The sequence below is a fragment of the Peromyscus maniculatus genome, chromosome X, assembly GCF_049852395.1.
Source record: "Peromyscus maniculatus bairdii isolate BWxNUB_F1_BW_parent chromosome X, HU_Pman_BW_mat_3.1, whole genome shotgun sequence".
Taxonomy (NCBI): domain Eukaryota; kingdom Metazoa; phylum Chordata; class Mammalia; order Rodentia; family Cricetidae; genus Peromyscus; species Peromyscus maniculatus.
The window spans coordinates 76,809,548-76,831,610 of NC_134875.1; the positions used below are offsets into that span (position 1 = coordinate 76,809,548).

The following is a 22,063-nucleotide window of genomic DNA, read 5'->3' on the forward strand; positions in this document are numbered from 1 at the left end:
CCTGATAGCCAAACCTTACAAAGATCCAACAAAGAAACAGAATTGCAGGCCAATTTCCCTTATGAACATAGATGCAAAAATACTCAATAAAATACTCACAAACCTAATCTAAGAACACATCAAAACAATAAACTACCATGAATAAGTAAGCTTCATCCTAGAGAATGCAGGGATGGTTCAATATATGAAAATCAGTAAATTTAATCCACCATATAAACAAACTGAAAGAAAAAATACATTAAATGCCAAAAAAGTCTTTGGCAAATCCAACATCCCCTTATAATTAAAGTCTTGGAGATATTAGGAATACAAGGAACATAATTAAACATAATAAAGGCAATTTACAGCAACCCTAAAGCCAACACTAATTTAAATGGAGAGAAACTCAAAGCAATTCCACTAAAATAAGAAACACGACAAGACTGTCAACTCTCTTCAAACATATGTAATATAGCACTTGAAGTTTTAGCAAGAGTAATAAGACAACTGATGGAGATCAAGGGAATACAAACTGGAAAGGGAGAAGTCAAAGTATCATTATTTATAGACAATATGATGGTATACATAAGCAACCCAAAAATTCTACCAGGGAACTTCTACAGCTGATACACACTTTTAGCAAAGTGGCTGAATACCAGTTTAACTCAAAAAATCAGTCATTCTAAATACAAATGAGAAACAGACTAAGAATGAAATCAGTGAAACAACACCCTTCACAATGGCTACAAACAATATAAAATATCTTGGTGTAACTCTAACCAAGCAAGTGAAAGACCTATATGACAAGGACTTAAGTCTTTGAAGAAAGAAACTGAAAAAGATATCATATGATACAAAGATCTCCCATGATCATGGATTGATAAGATTAACATAGTAAAAATGGTCATCTTACCAAAAGTAATATACAGATTCAATGCAATCAGCATCAAAATTACAACACAATTCTTTACAGACCCTCAAAGAATAATACTCAACTTAATATGGAAAAACAAAAAGCCTAGAGTAGCTAAAACAATCCTGTACAATAAAAGAACTTCTGGGAACATCACCATTCCTGATTTCAAGCTGTACTACAGATCTGTCATAATAAAACCTCAAGGTATTGGCATAAAAACAGATACATTGATCAATGGAATTGAATTGAAGACCCAGACATAAATCTATAAACCTCTGAACACCTAATTTTTGATTAAAAAAAAAACAGAAATACACAACAGAGAAAAGAAAGTATCTTCAACAAAGGGTCTAACTGTATGTCAACATGTAGAAGAATACAAATAGATCCATATCTGTCACCCCACACAAAACTCAAGTCCAAGTGGTTTGAAGACTTCAACATTAAACCACACACACTGAACCTGATAGGAGAGAAAGTAGGGAATACCATTGAATGCATCTGCATAGGAGACAAGTTTCTGAACAGAACACCAATGGTGCTGGCACTAAGATCAACAATTAATAAATGGGACCTTGTGAAACTGAAAAGCTTCTGTAAGGCAAAGGACACTGTCAATAGGACAAAATGGCAGCCTACAGAAAGATTTTCACCAACTCTACATCTGAAAAAGGGCTGATGTCCAGAATATTTAAAGAACTCAAGAAACTAGACGTCAACAAATTAAATACTCTAATTTAAAAATGGGGTACAGATCTAAACACAGAATTCTCAATATAGGAATCCCAAACGGCTGCAAAACACTTAAAGAAATTTTCAACATCCTTAGCCAACAGGGAAATGCAAATAAAAACTACTTTGAGATTCCATTTTACACCTATCAGAATGGCTAAAAGCAATAGCATACATGACAGCTCATGCTGGTGAAGATGTGGGGCAAGAGGAACACTCTTCCACTGCTGGTGGGAATACAGTCACTATGGAAATCAACATGACAATTCTTCAGAAAACTGGTAATTAATTTACCTCAAGACCCAACTATACACCACTCAAAGGATGCTCCATCTCACCACAAACACATTTGCTCAACTATGTTCATAGAACCTTTATTAATAATAGCCACAAACTGGAAATGACCTAGATTTCTCTTAACCACTGAATGGCTAAAGAAGATATTGTAATTTATATAATGAAGTATTATTCAGCTGCTAAAAAAAAATCACATCATGAAATTTGAAGTCAAATGGATGGAGCTGGAAAAAAATCATCCAGAGTGAGCCAACCCAAACTCAGAAAGACAAATGTGGTATGTACTCACTTGTAAGTGGATATTAGCTGTTAAGTAAATGATAATCATTCTCATCCACAGACTCAGAAAGGCTAAGTAATAAGGATGACTGGGGGGAGGTACATGGTACTCCCTGGGAAGAAATAGAATAGATTTTACAAGTGGACTGGGGGGCTGTGGAGATGGCAATAGGAGGGATCAGATGGGGTGGAGGGATGTAGTGAGAGAGTAAGGGGAGAGATGACTGGAGTTAGAGGGCATTTGGGGGAGATGAGGAAACATAGGGGAATTTTCCTGGAATTTATGAGGGTGGCCCTACTGAGGACTCCTAGTAATTGAGGATATGATGCCTGAAACATCCATCTTCTGTAATCAGGCAAGGCTTCCAGTGGTGGGACTGGGACATCAACTCATCCACAAAACCTTCCACCTATAAACTGTCCTGTGTGCAAGATGTGCTGGGTCAATGGAGGTTCAGAGCTTGTGGGAGTGGCCAATCAATGATTGGTCTAATTTGAGGCAGACCCCACAAGGAGTCTCTGTACTAGAATGCTTGGATGACTAGCAACAGGAGGCTGGATAGCCCAGAGACCAAGGCAAGAATCAAATGCCACTGGTCAAAAATAAATAATAAATTAATTAAATGATTCCTAATGATGCTCAACTATATTCATAGATCAGTGCCTAGTCCAGTTGTATAAAAGAGGCTGCCTCCAGCAGCTTATGAGAACGTATGCAGAGATCCACAGCCAACCATTAGGTGGAGAGAGAGCCCAGGTTGGAGGTCTCCATTGGGTCCCTCCCTCCTAGCTCCAGGGACCCCTGGGGAAGACAGGGAGGAGGAATAGTGGAAGCAGAGGAGCTGAAGACAGGGAGAGCATGGCTTGTGGAATCAGGTAAGCAGAGCTCATAGGAGCTTACAGACACTGAAAGGACAATCACAGAGCCTACATGGTTCTGTGCTAGGTCCTACGCATATATGTTACGGTTGTTAGCTTGGTGTTTGGAGGGATTCCTGTCAGTGAAAGTGATTGTGTCTCTGACTCTTTTGACCAGTCTGGGGTCTCTTTTTCCTCCTATTGGGTTACCTTGTCCAGCCTTGATGTGAGAGTTTGTGCCTGGTCTTATTGTATCTTGCTGTACTGTGTTTGGTTGGTTTCCCTGGGATGCCTGCTCTTTTCTTGGGACAGACAGAGTTGGGAGGCAGTGGATCTTGTAGAGAGGGGAGATGGGGAGAACTTGGAGAAATGGAGGAAGGGGAAGCTGTGATTAGGATGTCTTATATGATAAAAGAATAATCTTTTTTTTTAAAGAGCCCCCTTTTCTCATCTGCACAGAAAGTACCGCTCTTTAAAAAAAAAAAAATTATTTATTATGTATACAGCTGCAGGCCAGAAGAGGGCACCAGATCTCATTACAGATGGCTGTAAGCCACCATGTGGTTGCTGGGAATTGAACTCAGGACCTCTGGAAGAGCAGTCAGTACTCTTAACCTCTAAGCCATTTCTCCAGCCCAAGAATAATCTTTTTAAAAGAGAGAAAACAGTGTAACAATCAAACCCACTTGCCTTGAATTTCCCATTTAATCAGCTTTTGCAACTTAAACTAATGCATAGTTACAAATTTACCCTATTTACTCTTCCACACCTTGACCCAGAACAATGCATGTGTACATTGCTGAAAGCAACAAATACAGAGGTTGAAAGCAACCTTCCAAAATCTGCCAGAAAGGTGGAATGCAACAGTTATGGATAAATAATGAGATTCAAAGTACTGTTTGTTGTCGGCATCAGTTGGGATCAGTTAGAGCCAATGACTTAAACCCTTGTAAAACTCTGTTAATGATTTTTGTAAAGTACCACATTCCTTCCCCCATGTGATGATTTCTGTTCTATGCTATACAGACTGAGCAAAGGTCTTTATTAGGTACAGAAACACACACAATCACATACAGATTAAGACACAGATACAGGGACATCCACAAGACAGCCTTCAGGCTGGCACAGATTCAGACTCATACAACAAACAGATGGAGGCCAGAAAACAGGGAGCATGAAGTAGCATAGTCAGATTGAACTCACTCAACAGTTAAATAACTCCAAGAGGAAGTGTTTTTCTTTTTTTCCCTGATATGACACCAATGCTAAGCTATTGGTGACTTGGAATTAATCACTAATGTGTTTAATTCATACATTTCATAACTAGGAAACAGTCATGGTTGTGCTACTGTGGACTTAATGAGCAAATTTACTGGTGGAATCTATACCTTTTTATGTAAAGTCATTTAATTTTAAACTTTTCCATAATCTAATACAGTACTGACTCATGTATTTGTGTGTATATGTATATGTGTGTGTTTATATCTATATTATATATATGCATATATTTAAGTTTTTAAAAAGACATTTATTGGTAAACATTGTTCATACTCTTTACATACTCTTAGAAATTTGCTAGAAGTTTTCCAAATTTGACAGATCTGCTCTCCACATCCATTTTGTTATATTTTAAACTCTTTTCTGACCCAGTTCTTCAGAAAACCCACGTAGTCCCAGCTTTCACAGTGGTCTATCTGTGATATCACAGCTATCTCCAGGGCACTATAGATCAGTGGATAGGCACCATCATTACAGGGGAGATGAGTTTGAGTCCATTCACCACATCGATCTGCACATGAGAGCTGCAGAATATATATTTTAATATGTACATACAAAGGACTAGTAGACAAGTAAAACAACATGTTTTGATAAAAAATATCATTTTCTCATTTTATAAATTTAAAAAAAGAAAAGAAAAATTACTATTCACCACAGTAGTTATTGATACAAATCACTGTTGATGCATATCCCTGGGCTTATAAATATGTATATGCATGACTATGACTATACATAAATAAACAAACATAGCTCTGTAAAAACAAATTATCACAGTGTAAAGCTACTGAGAATGAGGAAATGGTCACATGAGACATTGTAAAATTTGAGAAGTGATGATATATATTCTTAGATAATGTCACTCTCTATTGCACTATGAACAAATAAAGTTTGTGCTATTTCATGTGAAGGCAAGTGAATAAGCCAACTGAACATTATTTTTAATTATATATTCCTTCTCATACAATCAACATACACTGTAATTCTTTTCTTTATTACTTTGTTATTTTCTAGTCATAAAATAAGAGGCAGCAATACATATTCTCACTAATTAATATTAAGAGAGAAGATACTGCCCACACTTATTCCCAAATTTCACTCCATCCTAATATCTTCCTCGGTACAAACAAAATTAAAAATTAAAAATCCTGGCTTTTTGAGGCTTGAAATAATCCTGATGCTCTTGAATGGTTAGGTTGGAGAAATCATTTGACTTGATATTTACTGATTCTGTCTTATAAATTAAGCTATGAAGAGAGAAACATAATTTGGGGTTAATATGAAGTATGTCTCCTCCAGAAATATGAAAAACTAAGAATGAATTAACTCCTTTCCCCCTCAGTTTCTCCAAAGTATGCTCATTCTACATATTGGTAGTAGCTCAGCTTAAGATTACAGATATTCTCGTTTTCTGTCCTAGTAACATTCATTTTAACGGAAGACTGCTGACCCCACAAAAAATGAAAATAAAATCACTTCAAGTTTCTACAAAGCAATCTATGACCTGTCAATTAGACCTGCCATTCTAGGCATTTCTAATATAGGAGCCAAGTAGAATTAGAATTTCAGTTCTGGTAGCTGAATCTGTCTCTGTGTAATGCCTCAATTTCTCAGTACTGAACTCTGTTCAGTGTACACTATCAGACCATGACCAAATGGTAATTTCCAAGATCTTTTCACTTCAAACATGTTATCGCTAGAATCCCCTCTCAGAATTCTTTTTAAATGCGAAGGAGATTAGATACATGCAACAGAAATATCAACTTATACGATGGTCCATAGTACAACATGTATTTTATTAGTAAAATTTTAAACCTCCAAGTACAATGAAATAAACAGATAGGTATCATTTAGAACTGTTCAAGTTTTAATGCTTTGTATCAAACTAAAACATGTATGTAAAAATTATGTCATAATTACTGAATGGCTACTAACAGCCACAGCAGAGAATAATTAGCAATTACTAAAACATTTTTAAATGTGAGCATAAGTTTTACTCATATTTAAAGACACTTATTCAAGTTGAGTCACTAAAAACATATGCCAGTAGAAAATTAATCCATACAAATGATACATTTTTATTTATCAGTGAAGACTACTCTACCAATTCTTCTTATAAAATTCACAGACTAACCACAACATATAAGATCTCCAAAAATCATAGGTTAACTTTTATCTTATTGGTGATTTTAATACAACTCTCTATTTTATTTTAGATTCTGCTATATATTAAAAATTAACATAGGACTTTCCCACCAGGTTTCTGTTCAGTTGCACTAAGGCTTATTAATTCTGCTGAGACTTTTAAGAACAAATAGAAATGGTTAAATAATAAATAGATGCTATTTAAATAATGAAATAGATGCAACTCTTTCAATCATCCTGCAGGCCAGAATTTACCTTCTCTGGATTTAATTATCCCTTAGCCACAAGAGGCCTTTTTGTTCAGATTGAAAATATGACCGTTGGTTGTATTTATTCAAGTGGAACAGCCTACATTTTGTAATATTTTCATAAATCTCTTGCTCAAGTACAGATTTGTGTTGGAAGGAAATGTGATGTGGGACATAAGACTATAAAATAGTTGACTTTTGAGATGTAACTGTGTTTATTTATCCAATTGAAATGTGCCTGCATTAACTGATGCTGAAGTTTACCTATTGAGAGACATGAAAGGAAAATTCTGTATTCTTCTCTTCAAATTTCCAAGTTTTTAGAGTAGAATAAATCATAGCTGCCCTTGTGTGTTAGCTATGATTAAAAGGTTATTTTAAATAAATTAAATGATTCACGATTCAAACTTAACTCCTCATAAAAGGAATAGCTCTACTGTAAATTGGGTTAACTTTGGAAAGACTGAAAATTAAATAATAGCACCAGAGAGTTTGAGATCACTCTCACACTGGTAGGTAGTTGTGATGTCTTTCAGAAACCAGAGCTGACCATTTTCTCTCTGCACATAGACAGCAAATTCCAGCTCACACAAGTTCCCTTAGAAACTGCTTCTCTTAACTTTTCCTTTGTAGCACCCTTTGTGCAAATTGCACTCATTTGGCAATGTCATGTTACACATGTAAAATAATAATAATAATAATAATAATAATAATAATAATAAATCCTAGTGCTTGCCTAAGCTCTACCTTTTGAATTTGTTTTATAGAAGTATCTTGAAGGAACTGATCAGATTTCACTGTGGTCTCTTCATTTTGTCTTGTTCATTTCTGAAACTCCTCAAGCTGTCGGCCAATGAAATGAAACATAATTCCTGACATACAAACAAAGGGAGTTCCAAAAGCAGCAAACATGAAAGACCATCCATACTTGACATCAATAAGGACATTTTCTGGAACACACCTATTGCTCCTTTCTATAGATATATATTTTGGAAAATCAACAGCATATTCCTTCCATAGTACGAATAGGCTGAGGATCAGGCTGAACAGGGCCCCTATGAAAGAAAAGCAAATAAATACATTTGAGCAGTAGAAGTGGCAGAATCTTGAACTCATTTCCCATACAATAAAGAAATTATTACAAATATTAACCCATAAATTTTTATTTTACATTCAAGAAACATATATCACATTATGTTATCTATACTTTGAAATTTAAAAAACACAGACTAAGGAACCTCTGTATACCAGCATTTTAGTACTCCACAACTATTTCAAATTGAACTGTTTTTCATATTCTACAATAGGTAATGTATTTTTTATGTACTCTGATTGTCACTCCAAGCTGCCCAAATGCATGTAAAGTATTTGGTGTTTACTTTTTTCAATATTATTTTTTATATTTTTTTGAAATTAAAATATAATTACAACATTTTCCCCATCTCCCTTCTAACCCTTCCCATGTCCTTCTACTGTTCCATCTCAAAGCCATGGCCTCTTTTCCTTTAATTACCATTGCTACATATACATACATATATGTGCATAAATAAATAAATACAACCTGTTCATGTCATGTAAGCACTCGAAAAACAGTTTCCCATGGCTGAGGAGATGATTTAGTGGATAAAGCACGTACTTGTGGTGTAGTGTGAGGACTTGAGCTTGAATGCCCAGAGCCCACAGACAACTGGCTATAGTAGCATGCACCTGTAATCCCATTGATCCTATAGCAAGATGGAGGCAAAGAGCAGAGACGGACTTAAGTGAAGTATGTGGGACAACTATCCCTGCATACACAGCAGCACAAACGAAGAGACTGTCACAAACCAAGTGGAAGGTGATGACCAGCCCTCAGGCTGTTGTCTGCCCTCTACACATGCACTTAGTAAGTGTGCACCTGCACTTGCACATACAAACATGCATGAACATAAAAGCGTGCGCGTGCGCGCGCACACACACATCATATACACAAAATAGAAAGAAAATTCAACCTCCCTTTCATTTTTACCTTTTGTATTAAGTGAGTTTCTATTATAGCTACCTAATTACATTGATCAGGCTGTCATCATTACTTGTTACAGTATATTTCAAAACTTTCAAGAGTAATTCCTAGGTATTTATGCCCAAAACCATGCTTATTATAAAGCATTGGATTTGTTAGCTTGATTAAATAATTCTATATTACAGCCATACAATTTTAATAAGGGATGTACATAAAACACTAACTACTATGCAAAACATGAAGTATATTAGTGCTATTAATTTTACTATAAAAAGAATACTATCTAAACTCTTGAGATTTTGGAAAGCATTTTCAAAATTAAATATGTGAAATGATACTGGATGTTTAACTACCTGGGATACTGTATATACTAAACATTTCATCAACGTCATTTGTCTTTGCTATCACAATTAAGTATATATATTGCACCACAAAAGGTAACTACACATTTAATGAAATCAAGTGTAAAATATCATATGAAATCCAGTACTTCAGAAGCAGTTTTGAATCATACCTAAGAAACACTTGAAAAATTTACTACAGTTCTACAATCTGACCAAATAAATCCCTTGTCTTTCCAAACATTGGATACTTACATGTGATTATTTTGCTACATCATAGTTCTTTAATAATATTTCTTTGAAGACTTCACAGTAAAGTTATAAAAAATTAATTTCCTTTTAATATCAACTCATGTCCAATTTAGTATGAATTTGCTATTTTCCAGTTTATTCAAAATCTAAATTCATGAGAAGAAAAGGTCATTTTTCTTATTTAATAAGTGAAGATACTAGGGCTTTGAGAGACACTTCAGTGCTTAAAATCACATCCTGCTTCTGTAGAGACTCAGATTTAGTTCTCAGCACCCACACTGGACAGCACACAACTGCATATTAATTCTACCTGCAGAGGATCTGAAGCACTGGAGACTTTCAGGAAATAGAAAAGGATTTGGGGAGATAAGATAGGGAAGGCTAAATAATAGTGTTGCCAGAATGGGTATGATGAAAATATGTTGCACGCATGTATAAAAATGTAAATGTAAACCTATCATTTGGTATAAGTAGTGTACACTAGAAAAAATTAACATATAGTAACAATTTTACATAATTCTATCATACTAAATTTTATACTGCATCCTATGAACATAGCACTTAGAATACATAGGGCAGAAATCATGATCTTGGTTATGCAATAAATGGAAATCTTGTAAGTTATTATTTAAATGAATTAAATATCCAGAAGTTTTATGACAGACCATTATAAGTTCCTTGTGTCATGAAACTTATTACTCATTTCCACCACAATAACTAAGAACTTTGAAATTACCCAAAATCCTGTAATAAAAAATACTACTGTTTTGTTTTTTTAGTTTATAGTCAGAAGAAAGCATTTGCATATGAAAGTCCAGAAACTAAAGTGTTAAATGCTATCTTCCCTAAAACATATATGTTAATTATAGCATTGGCTGTTAGTTTAAATTAAATGTAACAAATAAGCAATTTACATTTATATACACTTTTGTACTTAAAGTACCAATTAATTGGCCATAAACAAATTGCTGCAGCCATAAATTAATAGCCACATATTCTTCAGGAAATACAATACATCCATAATAATGTAATTAAACCTTTATTGCTCATGTAACTTTAAATTAAATTAATTGGATGGCAAGTGAACCTCATTAAACATCCTTCTTGCAATTAATTCATGTTTTATTAACATACAATACTAACCTGAATATACCTAAATGAAAGACTAGTCCTTTGGGGCACATGACAAATACATAGTATTAAAATGGTTTAGGAACTTAGGAAGAAACTCTGTATTTCTCCAGTGTTTAGACAGTATTTTAAGAAGAAATTCAATTATTGCATTATATATTCATTTATATGTTAGGGAAACTGACAACCCTTGGGTGAATCCCAATGGTGTAGAAAGAAATCAAATGACTTCCTCCATTATTGATGAGATCACAATTACTTATCAAATCTGAGAAAGAAGGATGAATACATTTTACTAACAGAAGAGGTTTCTTTTCCACAGTATCATTTTTGTCATTCAGCGTTTTCTTCAAATGGTTCAGATTGTCAATGGGAGAGGCTTTGTATATATAATGCTGAGAACATGTAGTTCAGGAAAAGGTTAGGTGATTACTAAGAGGGTATAAGATTCATTTGCCCTTTCACAAGGCCAAGTAAAAGTCCCCCAAACAAGCACACCGAAGAAAGGGAAACAAAACTGTATCTCCCCCAGCTAGCAACACAGTTTGTAGAATGATGTTCCTTCAGACGCATCAATAAACACATACATTCTGACACTTTTCACAATACCCAGCTAAACTAAGCTGATTCTCAACCCATTTAAATATAATGCACATTTTGATATGTGATGTACATTTTAATAGTTACATTTATGCTAATCAGCTATGCTACATTTAAAACTATAAACTAACACAACACACACACACACTTATATATAGTTAGGTATATCATGTGCAAGTATTTCCCCATTGTATAGGTTCCTTTTTTCATTTAATTAACTGCTCTATTTGCTATAAAGAAGATAAATAAATCAGTTTTTTAAATGGACAAAATGTCTGAAATTTTTCAGGTTTTCAGAAAAATGTGTTTATTCCAAAGTACACAAATGATTGATCAAACAGTTCAGTGTCACTGATAATCAACTGATAACCACCAGCCATGTAAATAAAAAATACAAGATGTTATTTCAAACCTACAACAATTATCTTTAAAAAAGCATGTTAAAATTGGCCAAATGGATGGAAAAAAGTAAGCATTTGTATACTGTTGGTTGGAATGAAGTTAATGAGATCATTATTTAGAAAACTATGAAATTTATGAAATAACAAATAGAACTACAGCATAGGAATTCCTATTCTAAGTATATAAAAAATGGTAATGGAGCCAGTTCCCTATGGAGATACCAGCATTCCCATTTTCATTTAATCCTTTTCATTACAGCCAAGACACAGAATCAACCTTAGTATATACCCTTATATGAACAAATAAATAAATGAAAGTGCTTATATTACAGCTCTGAAGGGAAAGGTATCCTTGTAGTCGGAAATCAAGGAATATCTATAGCTCCTACACATCTGGAAAAAAATATTGTCTTTTCTCTATCAGATGATAATCAGCATGGTGAAAAATTGGTTGGCTAGCTGGGTGTGGTGGCACACACCTTTAATTCCAGCACATGGGAGGAAGAGGCCGGCAGATCTTTGTGAGTTCAAGGCCAGCCTAGTCTACAGCCTAGCCTAGGACAGCCAGAGCTACACACATAAACCTTGTCCTGAAACAAACAAACATCAACAACAAAAATAAGTAGTTGGCTATAGATATGTAAGTTCATTTCTAGGCTCTCCATTTGTTACTTTGTATCTATATTTATATCAGTAACATAGTAGTTCGATTGTAACATATGTTTGAATCATTCTGTGTTAAGAAGATACTTTTTTTCTATTTTTTACTGAAAATAGAGTTTTTCATACAGTATATTCTGACTATGGTTTCCCTTCCCTTAACTCCTCCAAGATCTACCCCTCCTGCCCTCCAAATCCATACTTTTTCTGAGAATACAAATATTTAACCGGATTTTGAGACCATACAACCTATAAATTTATCAAATTGTCATCTTAATCTATTGATTTGAATAATATTTAAGTATTCATTAAAGTGCCTGTCCCTGGTGCTTGAGCTTGCTTTTGGGAACCTATTCCCCATGCTGAGTTGCCTAGCCCAGCCTTGATGTGGGGGAAGAGCTTGGTCCTGCCTCAACTTGAGTGCCATGCTTTGTTGATGCCCTTGGGAGGCCTGCCCCTTTCTGAATGGATGGAACTGGAGTAGTGGATGGGAGGGGCAGGGAGGGAACTAGAGGAGAGGAGGGAGGGGAAATTGTGATTGGAATGTAAAATAAATGAAAAAAATAAAAAAAAAATTTTAAAGGCAAGAAAAATAAATTTAATTTTATAATCAATACTTCTGTAAGCCTTATACAAAAATAAGTCTGCTTTTTATGTATCTGAAATTCATAAAATGTACTTATGGCTTGAATTTAATAGTGAATTAGAGAACCTTTCTTTCTTTTCTACATGGTACCTGTATGCTTGCACAGCAAAGTTTAAAAAATAGAAAAACTACTGTTCATATTTGAAAACAGGTGATAGGTAATAATGCAAGTAGGAAGTGTATAGTTTCTCTTGGGACAGGAATTCCAAAGTCCCAGATTAACCAGTGTTTTCTATTATGTCTGTTTCAATTTAGAGTGTCACCATCTCATGATACTATCAGAATTTGTGGTTGAGTTAAACAATTCATTGCTATCAAAAGTACCAAAACATAGAAGTATCTGGTATTCTTAAAAGCTGAAAAAGATTTTAAAACTGCAAAAAAGCTTGGAATTTGCTAATGTGGGAGGAAGAAGAAATGAGGAAGAAAGATCCACCCTTAGTTTGGGTAGCACTAGCCAATAGGATGGAACTCATGGATCTAATATCTGGGCTTCTAGAAAACAATAGCTTATACAAGTGTACAAGTGTATAACGTAAAAACATATGAGTTAATTCCATTGGAATTTTCTACTTCATGTTTCTGGCCTGTGGTTGACTATAACTAACTGACATGGAAAACAAAATTGTGAATAAGGGAACAAATGGGCTTCCATAAAAACAACTTTTCAGATTCTGTCTGACATAGACATTACATACTTATTTGTCATTCTATACCTGTATTATTTCCTTTAGAATAATGATCTTTAGCTCTATTCATGCTGCATTTGATGGGATTTAGAATTTTGATGATTGAACAAATGTTCTGATTTTGTATAAACATTACATTTTCTATGTATTCAACAGGTCAAATACTTAGGTGGTTTCCATGGTTTGACTGTTATAGTGTCTTAGCTATGATTTCTATTGTTGTGAAGAGACACCATGACTACAGCAACTCTTATAAATGAAAACATTTAATGGGGTAGCTTACAATTCATGGGTTCCATCTATTATTATTATTATTATTATCATGGTAGTACATGGTAATGTGCAGATTGACATGGTGCTGGAAGAGGAGCTGAGAGTTTTACATCTTGATATGCAGGCAACAGGAAGTGGACCACATCTATTCCAACAAGGCCACACCTCCCGTTAGTGCTACTCCCTTTTGGGGGACATTTTCTATCAAACCACCACATTCCACTCCCTGGTCCTCAAAGGCTTGTAGCCATATCATAATGCAAAAATGCATTCAGTCCAACTTCAAAAGTCCCCATAGTCTATAACAGTCTCAAATTTATTTAAAAGTCTAAAGTTCAAAGTGTTTTCTGAGAATCATGCAATCTCTTAACTATAATCCCCTATAAAATTAAAATAAAAAAGATCACATACTTCCAAAGTATAATGGCACAGGATATATATTACTATTCAAAAATGTAATGAAGGGAGCATGATGAGGAAATACTGGGCCAAAGCAAGAATAAAAAAACAGCTGGGCAAACTCCAACCTCTGCATCTCCACATCTGATGTCAAAATGCTCTTCAGATCTCCAACTCCTTTCAGCTCTGTTGATTGCAACACACTTATTTCCTGGGCTGGTTCCACTTCCTGTTATCAGCTTTCCTTGGCAGGTATCCCAAGGCTCTGGTATCTCCAAGTTCTTGGGGTCTCCAAGGCAGTCCAGGCTTCAACTTCATAGCGTCACACAATGACCTCACTAGGCCTCCATTCAAGGACACCCCTGACACACGACTGGCTTCATCGACTTTCCTTAGTCATGGAGGAAGGTTCCATAACTCCTTTCTTCCATCCTTGACTTTAATGCCAGAACCATGTTGCTGAAGCTGCCAAGTTCTGCTGCTTGCTGGGGTTGGAACATGGCCCCTTCATTCAATTACATCTTCACCAGCTTTCTGTTTTCCTTCACTGCCTAAGCTTGGCTATCCTGAATCTCAATCTATATATCAGGCTGGCCTCAAACTCAGAGATAAGCCAACCTCTGCCTTCCCAGTGCTGAGGTTAAAGGCCTGCATCACCATACCCAGATAAAGGCTTTTCTTTACTTCTTTTTCACAAGTTGGAAATTTACCTGGGTGGGATCTTGCCCTGAGGTCATCACTCTCTTTATTCCATTTTTGAAATGTTTACCTCCTTGAACACAGGACTGAGCTCCATTTCACTTCCTGATGCTCATTTCTCCTCAAATTTTACATTTTATAATTTACCCTGCTCAGCTTGCTCCTTTTCATTATACAACTTCATTAGAACTACCACTAATAACCACACAACAGAGTCTATACTAGGCTGTTTGGAGATTTTTCTCTGCCAACAGAATTAATCCAAACTCTCCACTTTAGCCTTGGGCAAACACTTCTAATAAGTGCAAAAAGCAGCCACTTTCTTCACCAAATTATCACAAGAAAAATCTCTAGGCAACATATTAAAATTCTTCTCTGACACCTCTTGGTCCAGGCCCCCACAGTTTAAATCCCCCCCTGCCCGCACCACTGTCTTCCATGTTCCTACTAGGATTTCCCACTAAGCAGCACTTAAAACATTCAACTGATTTTCTAATCCACAGTCCCAAGATCCATTTTCCTTCAAATGAAAGCATGATCAGGCCTATCATAGCAATATCCCAGCCCTTAATACCAACTTCTCTCTTAGAGTTTCTATTGCTCTAAAGAGACACCATGACCATGGCAACTCTTATAAAGGAAAACATGTAATGGGGTGGCTTGCAATTCAGAGGCTCAGTCCATTATCATTAAGATGGGACATAGCAGCATGCAGGCAGATAAGGTGCTAGAGAAGAAGCTGATACGCAAGCAACAGGAAGTGGTCTGTCTCACTGGGCAAGGCTTGAGGATTTATGAGACCTTAAAGTCTGCCTCCACAGTGACACACTTCCTCCAACAAGACCACACCAACCCCACTAAGGTCACACCTCACATTAGTGCCACTACCTTTGGGGTTCATTTTCTTTCAAACCACCACAAGTAGTGCCCAAATAATATTGAGACTGTAGGTATCCTTTTAATATGTTTTATTTATTTTGAAAATATACCCACATATTAGTAACTTTCTCATTGTTGGGCCCAAATATCTGACAAGAAGCATGTTATAAGTGCAAACATTGTTTGGTTCATGTTCTATTCATTCAGTCTCTCATGGTGAGGAAATTTTGGAAGCAGGAGCATATAGTTGGAAGATTTCCTGTGTCCCAGCCTGACGGCAGTAGGGACAAATCTCTCTCACTCATGTCCCCCAAGTAAACACACAGAGGCTTACATAAATTATAACTGCATGGTCATGGCTCAAGCTTTTGCTAGCTAGCTCTTATATATTACATTAGCCTATAATTATTCATCTATGTATCATCATATGTTCTGTGGCTTTACCTGCATCCTATTACATGTAGTTCCTTGGGCAGCTCACTGGCGTCTACTGACTCTGCCCTTCCTCTTCCCAGCATTCTCCTAGTTGCTTACCCCGCCTATACTTCCTGCCTGGCTACTGGCCAATCAGCATTTTATTAAATCAATTTACCAGAGCATTATCCCACAACAGGAGCATGAGTTTGCTGGTTGGAATCTAAGTGAATTTGGAAGCAGAAAGAGAGGAATTCTAGTATTCAGCTACTTTTCTGCCTGTAAGAATTCTGTATATGCGCAGCTCGCACCTTATCACATCATGAGCAGGTGACAGTGTCTCAGCCTAAAAGCCAGAGGTGCGCACCTATGTGCTCTCTCGGTCTCCGGCGCCTCTCTGTGCCCCTCTCTTTCTGTTTCCTCCTTTCCAGGCCTGGCTTCTCCTGTCCTATCCCCTCTTCTCTCTAATAAAGCCCATTCTAACTCTGGTATCCATGGCTCATGATTCCTCCCCTCTCTTCTGCTGCCACGGCCACCACTGTATCTATCACAATATCCAGCACCAGACACCAGCGCCACTGCAGTAGCTGATCTAGCACTGACCAAACCAGCACTGCCGTTAACCCTTACACTGCTTTTCCCCTCTTTTTATTCACTCCAAATACCCAGCTCACTTCATAGGGCTGCCCATACTCAAGGAAGATCTTGTTTTTTCAATTAATCCTCTCTGGAAATGCTCTCAAAGACATTTCTAAAGTTGTGCTACATGAATTCCTTAAATGTGTCTTATTCTAATCAATGTAAAATGAAGTTTGGGCATGAAAATCCAGTGGTAGAACTGTTGTCTATACGGTTTTTACATTTTAAAATTTTTGAGAAGTATCCATACTGCTTTCCATAACGCTTGTACTAATTTGCATTTCTCTCAAAAGGGTACAAGGGTTCCATTTTATTCATATCTTGTTATCTTTTTTTTTTTCATAATAGCCGTTCTTCCTGGGATAATAGTTCTCTTTGGCTTTCAATTAAAAAATCCTTAATAATTGGTGATATTAGCCATCTTCTCATTTAAATATAATTTATTTATTTTCATTTGAAAAATATTCTAGTACATATTTTTTAATTTTTGAGTTTATTTTGTAGAGCTTTTTATATATTGTAGTTACTAGTTCCTTTTCTGTTGAATTTTTTTCTAATATTTTTTCTTATCCAGTACATTGTCATTGCATTCTGTTGACTATATTCTCACATGTATAGGAACAATTATTTTGATGTAGTCTTTCATCTAATTTTTATTATTTTCTTTCCTGTAGTTAAGAGATCTCCAATTCAGTTTCCAGAGCATTTCCTCTTTGTTTAGTTGTAATAGTTTCGTAGCGACCAGTCTTACATGTTGAGACTTTAACCAATATTGAGTTGAATTTTTGGATTCATGTGAGATAGGAGTCGGTTTTCATGTCTGCACATGTATATCAAATTTTAGCATCATCACTTATGGAAAAGACTGTCACTTCACTATTTTTGTTGAAAATGGTGTACACACAATTACATTTCTTCAAATTTTATATTATTCTGTTTTTTGCTAGATGATTCTGCATTGATGCCAAGCCATGTTGTATTGACTACCTTAGGTTTATGGTGTATTTTGAAGCCTGACATTGAAATACCTCCTGATTTGTACTATTTGCTCAAGGTAGTTTTGGTTCTTGGTGATTTTTATAGTTCTATATAAATTTTGATTGTTTTCTCTATTTTCTCAAAGAATGTCATTGGTATTTTGATAGGTATTTGTATTGAACCTATAGGCTGTTTTAACTATTTTCAAAAGTATCAGTTCTGGGGCTCAGGAGATAGCTCAGTGGTTAAGAGTCTATACTTGTCTTGCATAAGAACTGAGTTCAGTTCCCAACAATTATGTGCAGTGACTCACTAATGTCATTTCTGTAACTATGTAAATGAGGTTGCTTTATGCTTTCTATTTCATATACTTTGCTTTTGCAATATGGAAAGAGTACTCATGCACTGTAGCAATGCAGTATTTTGAAAACATCCCTTACATTCTAAGACACTGGAAATTTGCTGGACCTTGAAGTCAAAGTTAGTAATATAACTTGAGATCACTTAAGAAGACTGTTATCCTATTGTGCTATCATACTTTGTACTCTCCTGGTTTTTTTTTAACCTGCTTCCAAGATAACAATGTAACAATTGATGTTATTTACTTTGTATCTTCCATATAATCAGTTTTTACAATAGCTGTAATCTTAAATTATATACTCTTCTATGCTCCTGATCCAGAACAATACATGTGTATTATTTGCTGAAAGCAGAAAATACAGGGATTGAAAGCAGTCTTCCAAAATGAATATTCAACACACATGTTGAACACATTCTTTATGGATATTGGTTGATACAGGGACAGATTCACAATTTAGGCAGACACAGACTCAGACTCATACAACAGAAAAGCAGAAAGAGGACACAAGTAGCAAGAAGAGAATTCAAATCTGGACTCTTTCTTAGTTAAATGACTCAAAGGAGAAATGCTTTTCTGTTTTTCCTTAATGTTACACCAATACATTATTGGTGGTTCAGAGTTAATCATTTATGTGTTAAATCGCAAAAGGCAAATTCATTTTATATCCTAAAATTTCTAAATTTATATTTAATTCTAAATGATTTTGATGAAAATTTTAATGGGATATATATGATCATATTGTCATGATAATATAATTCAGTATTAATGGGTATACAAAAAATGTACAATATTTTGAATTCTATCCTGAGCTCGGCAAAAAATAACAATAATGATGATTAATAATTAGAGTACTAAAATAAGATCATGTCTCTGGAAATGATGACAATTTTATTGCTTCTTTTTAAATATGAATGCTTTTATTTCATTTTTTTTGACAGATAATTTCATCTAAGCCTTCAAGAACTATATTAAAACAAGTGGTACATGGTGGTGGTATACCTAAATCTAATGTTCTTTAGTATGTTGAAGTGTTTGCTATCTATGCCTAATTTGCCTTGGATTTTTTCCTGAGCATTGAATTTTATCAAGTGCTGCTATTGAAATGTTTCTGTTACTTTTGTCCTTCCTTCTGCTGATATGGATTATGTTTTTTTGCATAAGTATATAGAATCATTTTTGTTTCTTATCCCTGTGATTGAGTGCTCTTGGTCATGGAAATTAAACTTTTTAACATGCTTGGATTCAGTGTGGTAAATTTTTCTTTGGGAATTTTGCATTCATTTTCATTGAGGATACTAAGTAGTAGTTTTCTTATTCAATTCAGTCTCTGGGTCTTATAAAGAATTGCCTAGTACTGGGTTTCAATGCTTTGGGTCTAGCACATATTTTCAATTCTAAGGATTAGAATAATTGTCCCAGAACCAAATGGGAGATATTTCATTCCAAGCCTAGTGGTTTAAAGTGAATGGTGTGAGCATCTCTTTCTTCCCTACTTTCTTCAGAATGTCTTTTTGTTTTGTTATTCTACAAGCAGTCACTATAATCTGACTTGATTCCTTAGCTCTTATGATTGTAGTTTAGTACATGAGTAATTGTTCAACTTGTTATGTCTGGGGAATCATGATTAAAGGATGATCTTACAGTCACTACTTTCTTATGTCTCGAATTTTATACATAGGACAGTACACGTGGATATCCAATGTTTCTAGAACCATTAAAAAGACTATTTTTGCCTCACTGTGTTTTATGAACACCTTTAATAATGTTCTAAAAAGAAATTGTTGCTTGTATGTATACATATGGATTGATTTTGGATTTTTAAATTTTTTCCATTATTCTACCTAATCAATCTATGTGGACTGAAAGATATTTAACAGCAACATTATTCACAATAAGCAGGAGAAACAATTATCTCTAAATTTGAATGGCCCTAAAACACTTCAAGTAGTCAAGCAAAAAGAAAAAAATATGGTGGTATCATTATATTCTTATTTTAAATTACACTCTAAAATAGTGTGGCATTGATATACTATTATATTTTACCACGTGCAAAATCAGTTCCAAAGGGATCAGAGCCCTCAACATAAAATCTGAAACTCTGATTAAAATACATTGTATAAATGTATAAATTAAAACTATTATTTCAAAAAAACTTCTGGAAAAAAAGGTAAAACACTCACAACATGATAAAATATATAGGTAAAGACTTTCTAAATACAATTTCTTTCAATAGGGAAATAAATAAAGGTCAACTGTGGGCAAATGGAACTGATGAAACAAAAAAAATCTTCTGTAAAGGAAAGAAAATGGTTAGTTGAGTAATAAGCAACTCATAGAATGGGATAAAAATCTTTAGCAGCTATACTCTAACAAGGATGAATAACTAGAGCACACAACTCAAAGAACAAAACATCAAGCAAACCAAAAACTCAACCAAAAATTAAGCTATAGATCTAAATAGAGAGATTTTTAAAAAATAGACACAAATGTCTAATAAATATTTTAAAATAGGTTCAGCAACATTTATCCATCAGAGAAGTGAAGATTAAACCTACTTTGAAATTCGTTCTTGCCCCAGTCAGAACGGCTATCATCAAAAAATAAAATGAAGCCGGGCGGTGGTGGCACACGCCTTTAATCCCAGCACTCGGGAGGCAGAGCCAGGCGGATCTCTGTGAGTTCGAGGCCAGCCTGGGCTACCAAGTGAGCTCCAGGAAAGGCGCAAAACTACGCAGAGAAACCCTGTCTCGAAAAACCAAATAAATAAATAAATAAATAAATAAATAAATAAATAAATAAATAAATAAATAAATAAAATGAAAACAAATGCTGGCATGGATGTAGGAAAAGAGGAACTTTTGTTCATAGTTAGCAAGAATGTGAACTGGTACAGCTGCTGTGGGAATCAATGTTCTAAAAAGAAATTGTTGCCTGTATGTATACATAAGAATTGATTTTGGATTTTTAATTTTTTTTAAATCAGTGCTAGATTTCCTCAAAAGCTAGAAATAGAACTACCATTGGAACCAGCTACATCACTCTTGGGCATATAATCAAAGGACTCTACAACAGAGATACTTGCTCATCATGTTCATTGATGTTCTATTTACAATAGCTGGGAAATGGAAACAGTATAGATAACCATCAATGGATGAATGAATAATAAAAATGTGGTACATGACATTTTATTCAGCTTTAAAGAATAATGAAATTAGCAGGTAAATGAATGTAACTGGAAATAAATTATACTAAGGGATATAAACAAGACCCAGAAAGAAAAACACCACCTGTTCTCTCTCATATGTGGATCCTAGCTTCGAATATTTAGATCTGTGTGTTTAAATTAGAGACTTAGAGTACTTGTAGTATCTAGCAAACTATAAATATTTGCTGTGGGATGTCTTTCTATATGCTGTGAATATATGTTGTTCCCATTGGTTAATAAATAAAGCTGTTTTGCCTATGGTGAGGCAGGATAAGAGCCAAATGGAAAATCCAAACAGACACAGAGAGAAGAAGGGCAGAGTCTGGGAGATGTGAACCTGTTGCCCAAGGAGCAACATGTCACCAGACCAGTAATGGCATGGCCGTGGGCCACATGGCAAAACATAGATAAATAGGAATGGGTTGAATTATGTTAGGAACTAGCCAGCAAGAAGCCTGAGCCATAAGCTGAACAGTTTGTAATTAATATTAAGCTTCTGAGTAATTATTTTATAAGTGGTTGTGGGACCAAAAGTAGGAGAGATTCATCCAGATCCTGGGGCTGGGTGGGACTAGAGAACTGGGTGGGACAAGAGAAATCTCTGGCTACAAAGGGTCATTATAGAAGGTTGTCTTAAGAAAGGGTGGTTCTGCTGGGTGGCAGTAGCGCATGCCTTTAATCCCAGCACTCGGGAGGCAGAGGTAGGTGGATCTCTGTGAGTTCGAGGCCAGCCTGGTCTACAGAGTGAGTTCCAGGACAGGGTCC

The 22,063-nt window shown here is 35.3% G+C and overlaps 1 protein-coding gene across 5 annotated transcripts in view; it reads right to left on the minus strand.

Annotated features, from left to right (window-relative positions):
- Positions 1 to 3,784: 3,784 nt before the first annotated feature.
- LOC102909439 (transmembrane protein 182-like) overlaps positions 3,785 to 22,063 on the minus strand; it is a 138,209-nt gene continuing 119,930 nt past the window's right edge. For 2 of the 5 annotated variants that reach the window (XM_006992321.4, XM_076562982.1), the window contains one exon: positions 4,880 to 7,784. In XM_006992321.4, the coding sequence (XP_006992383.4) occupies positions 7,552 to 7,784 (233 nt within the window). In that variant the 3' untranslated portion in view covers positions 4,880 to 7,551. The other 3 variants (XM_076562984.1, XR_013048327.1, XM_076562983.1) reach the window with 3 other exon arrangements.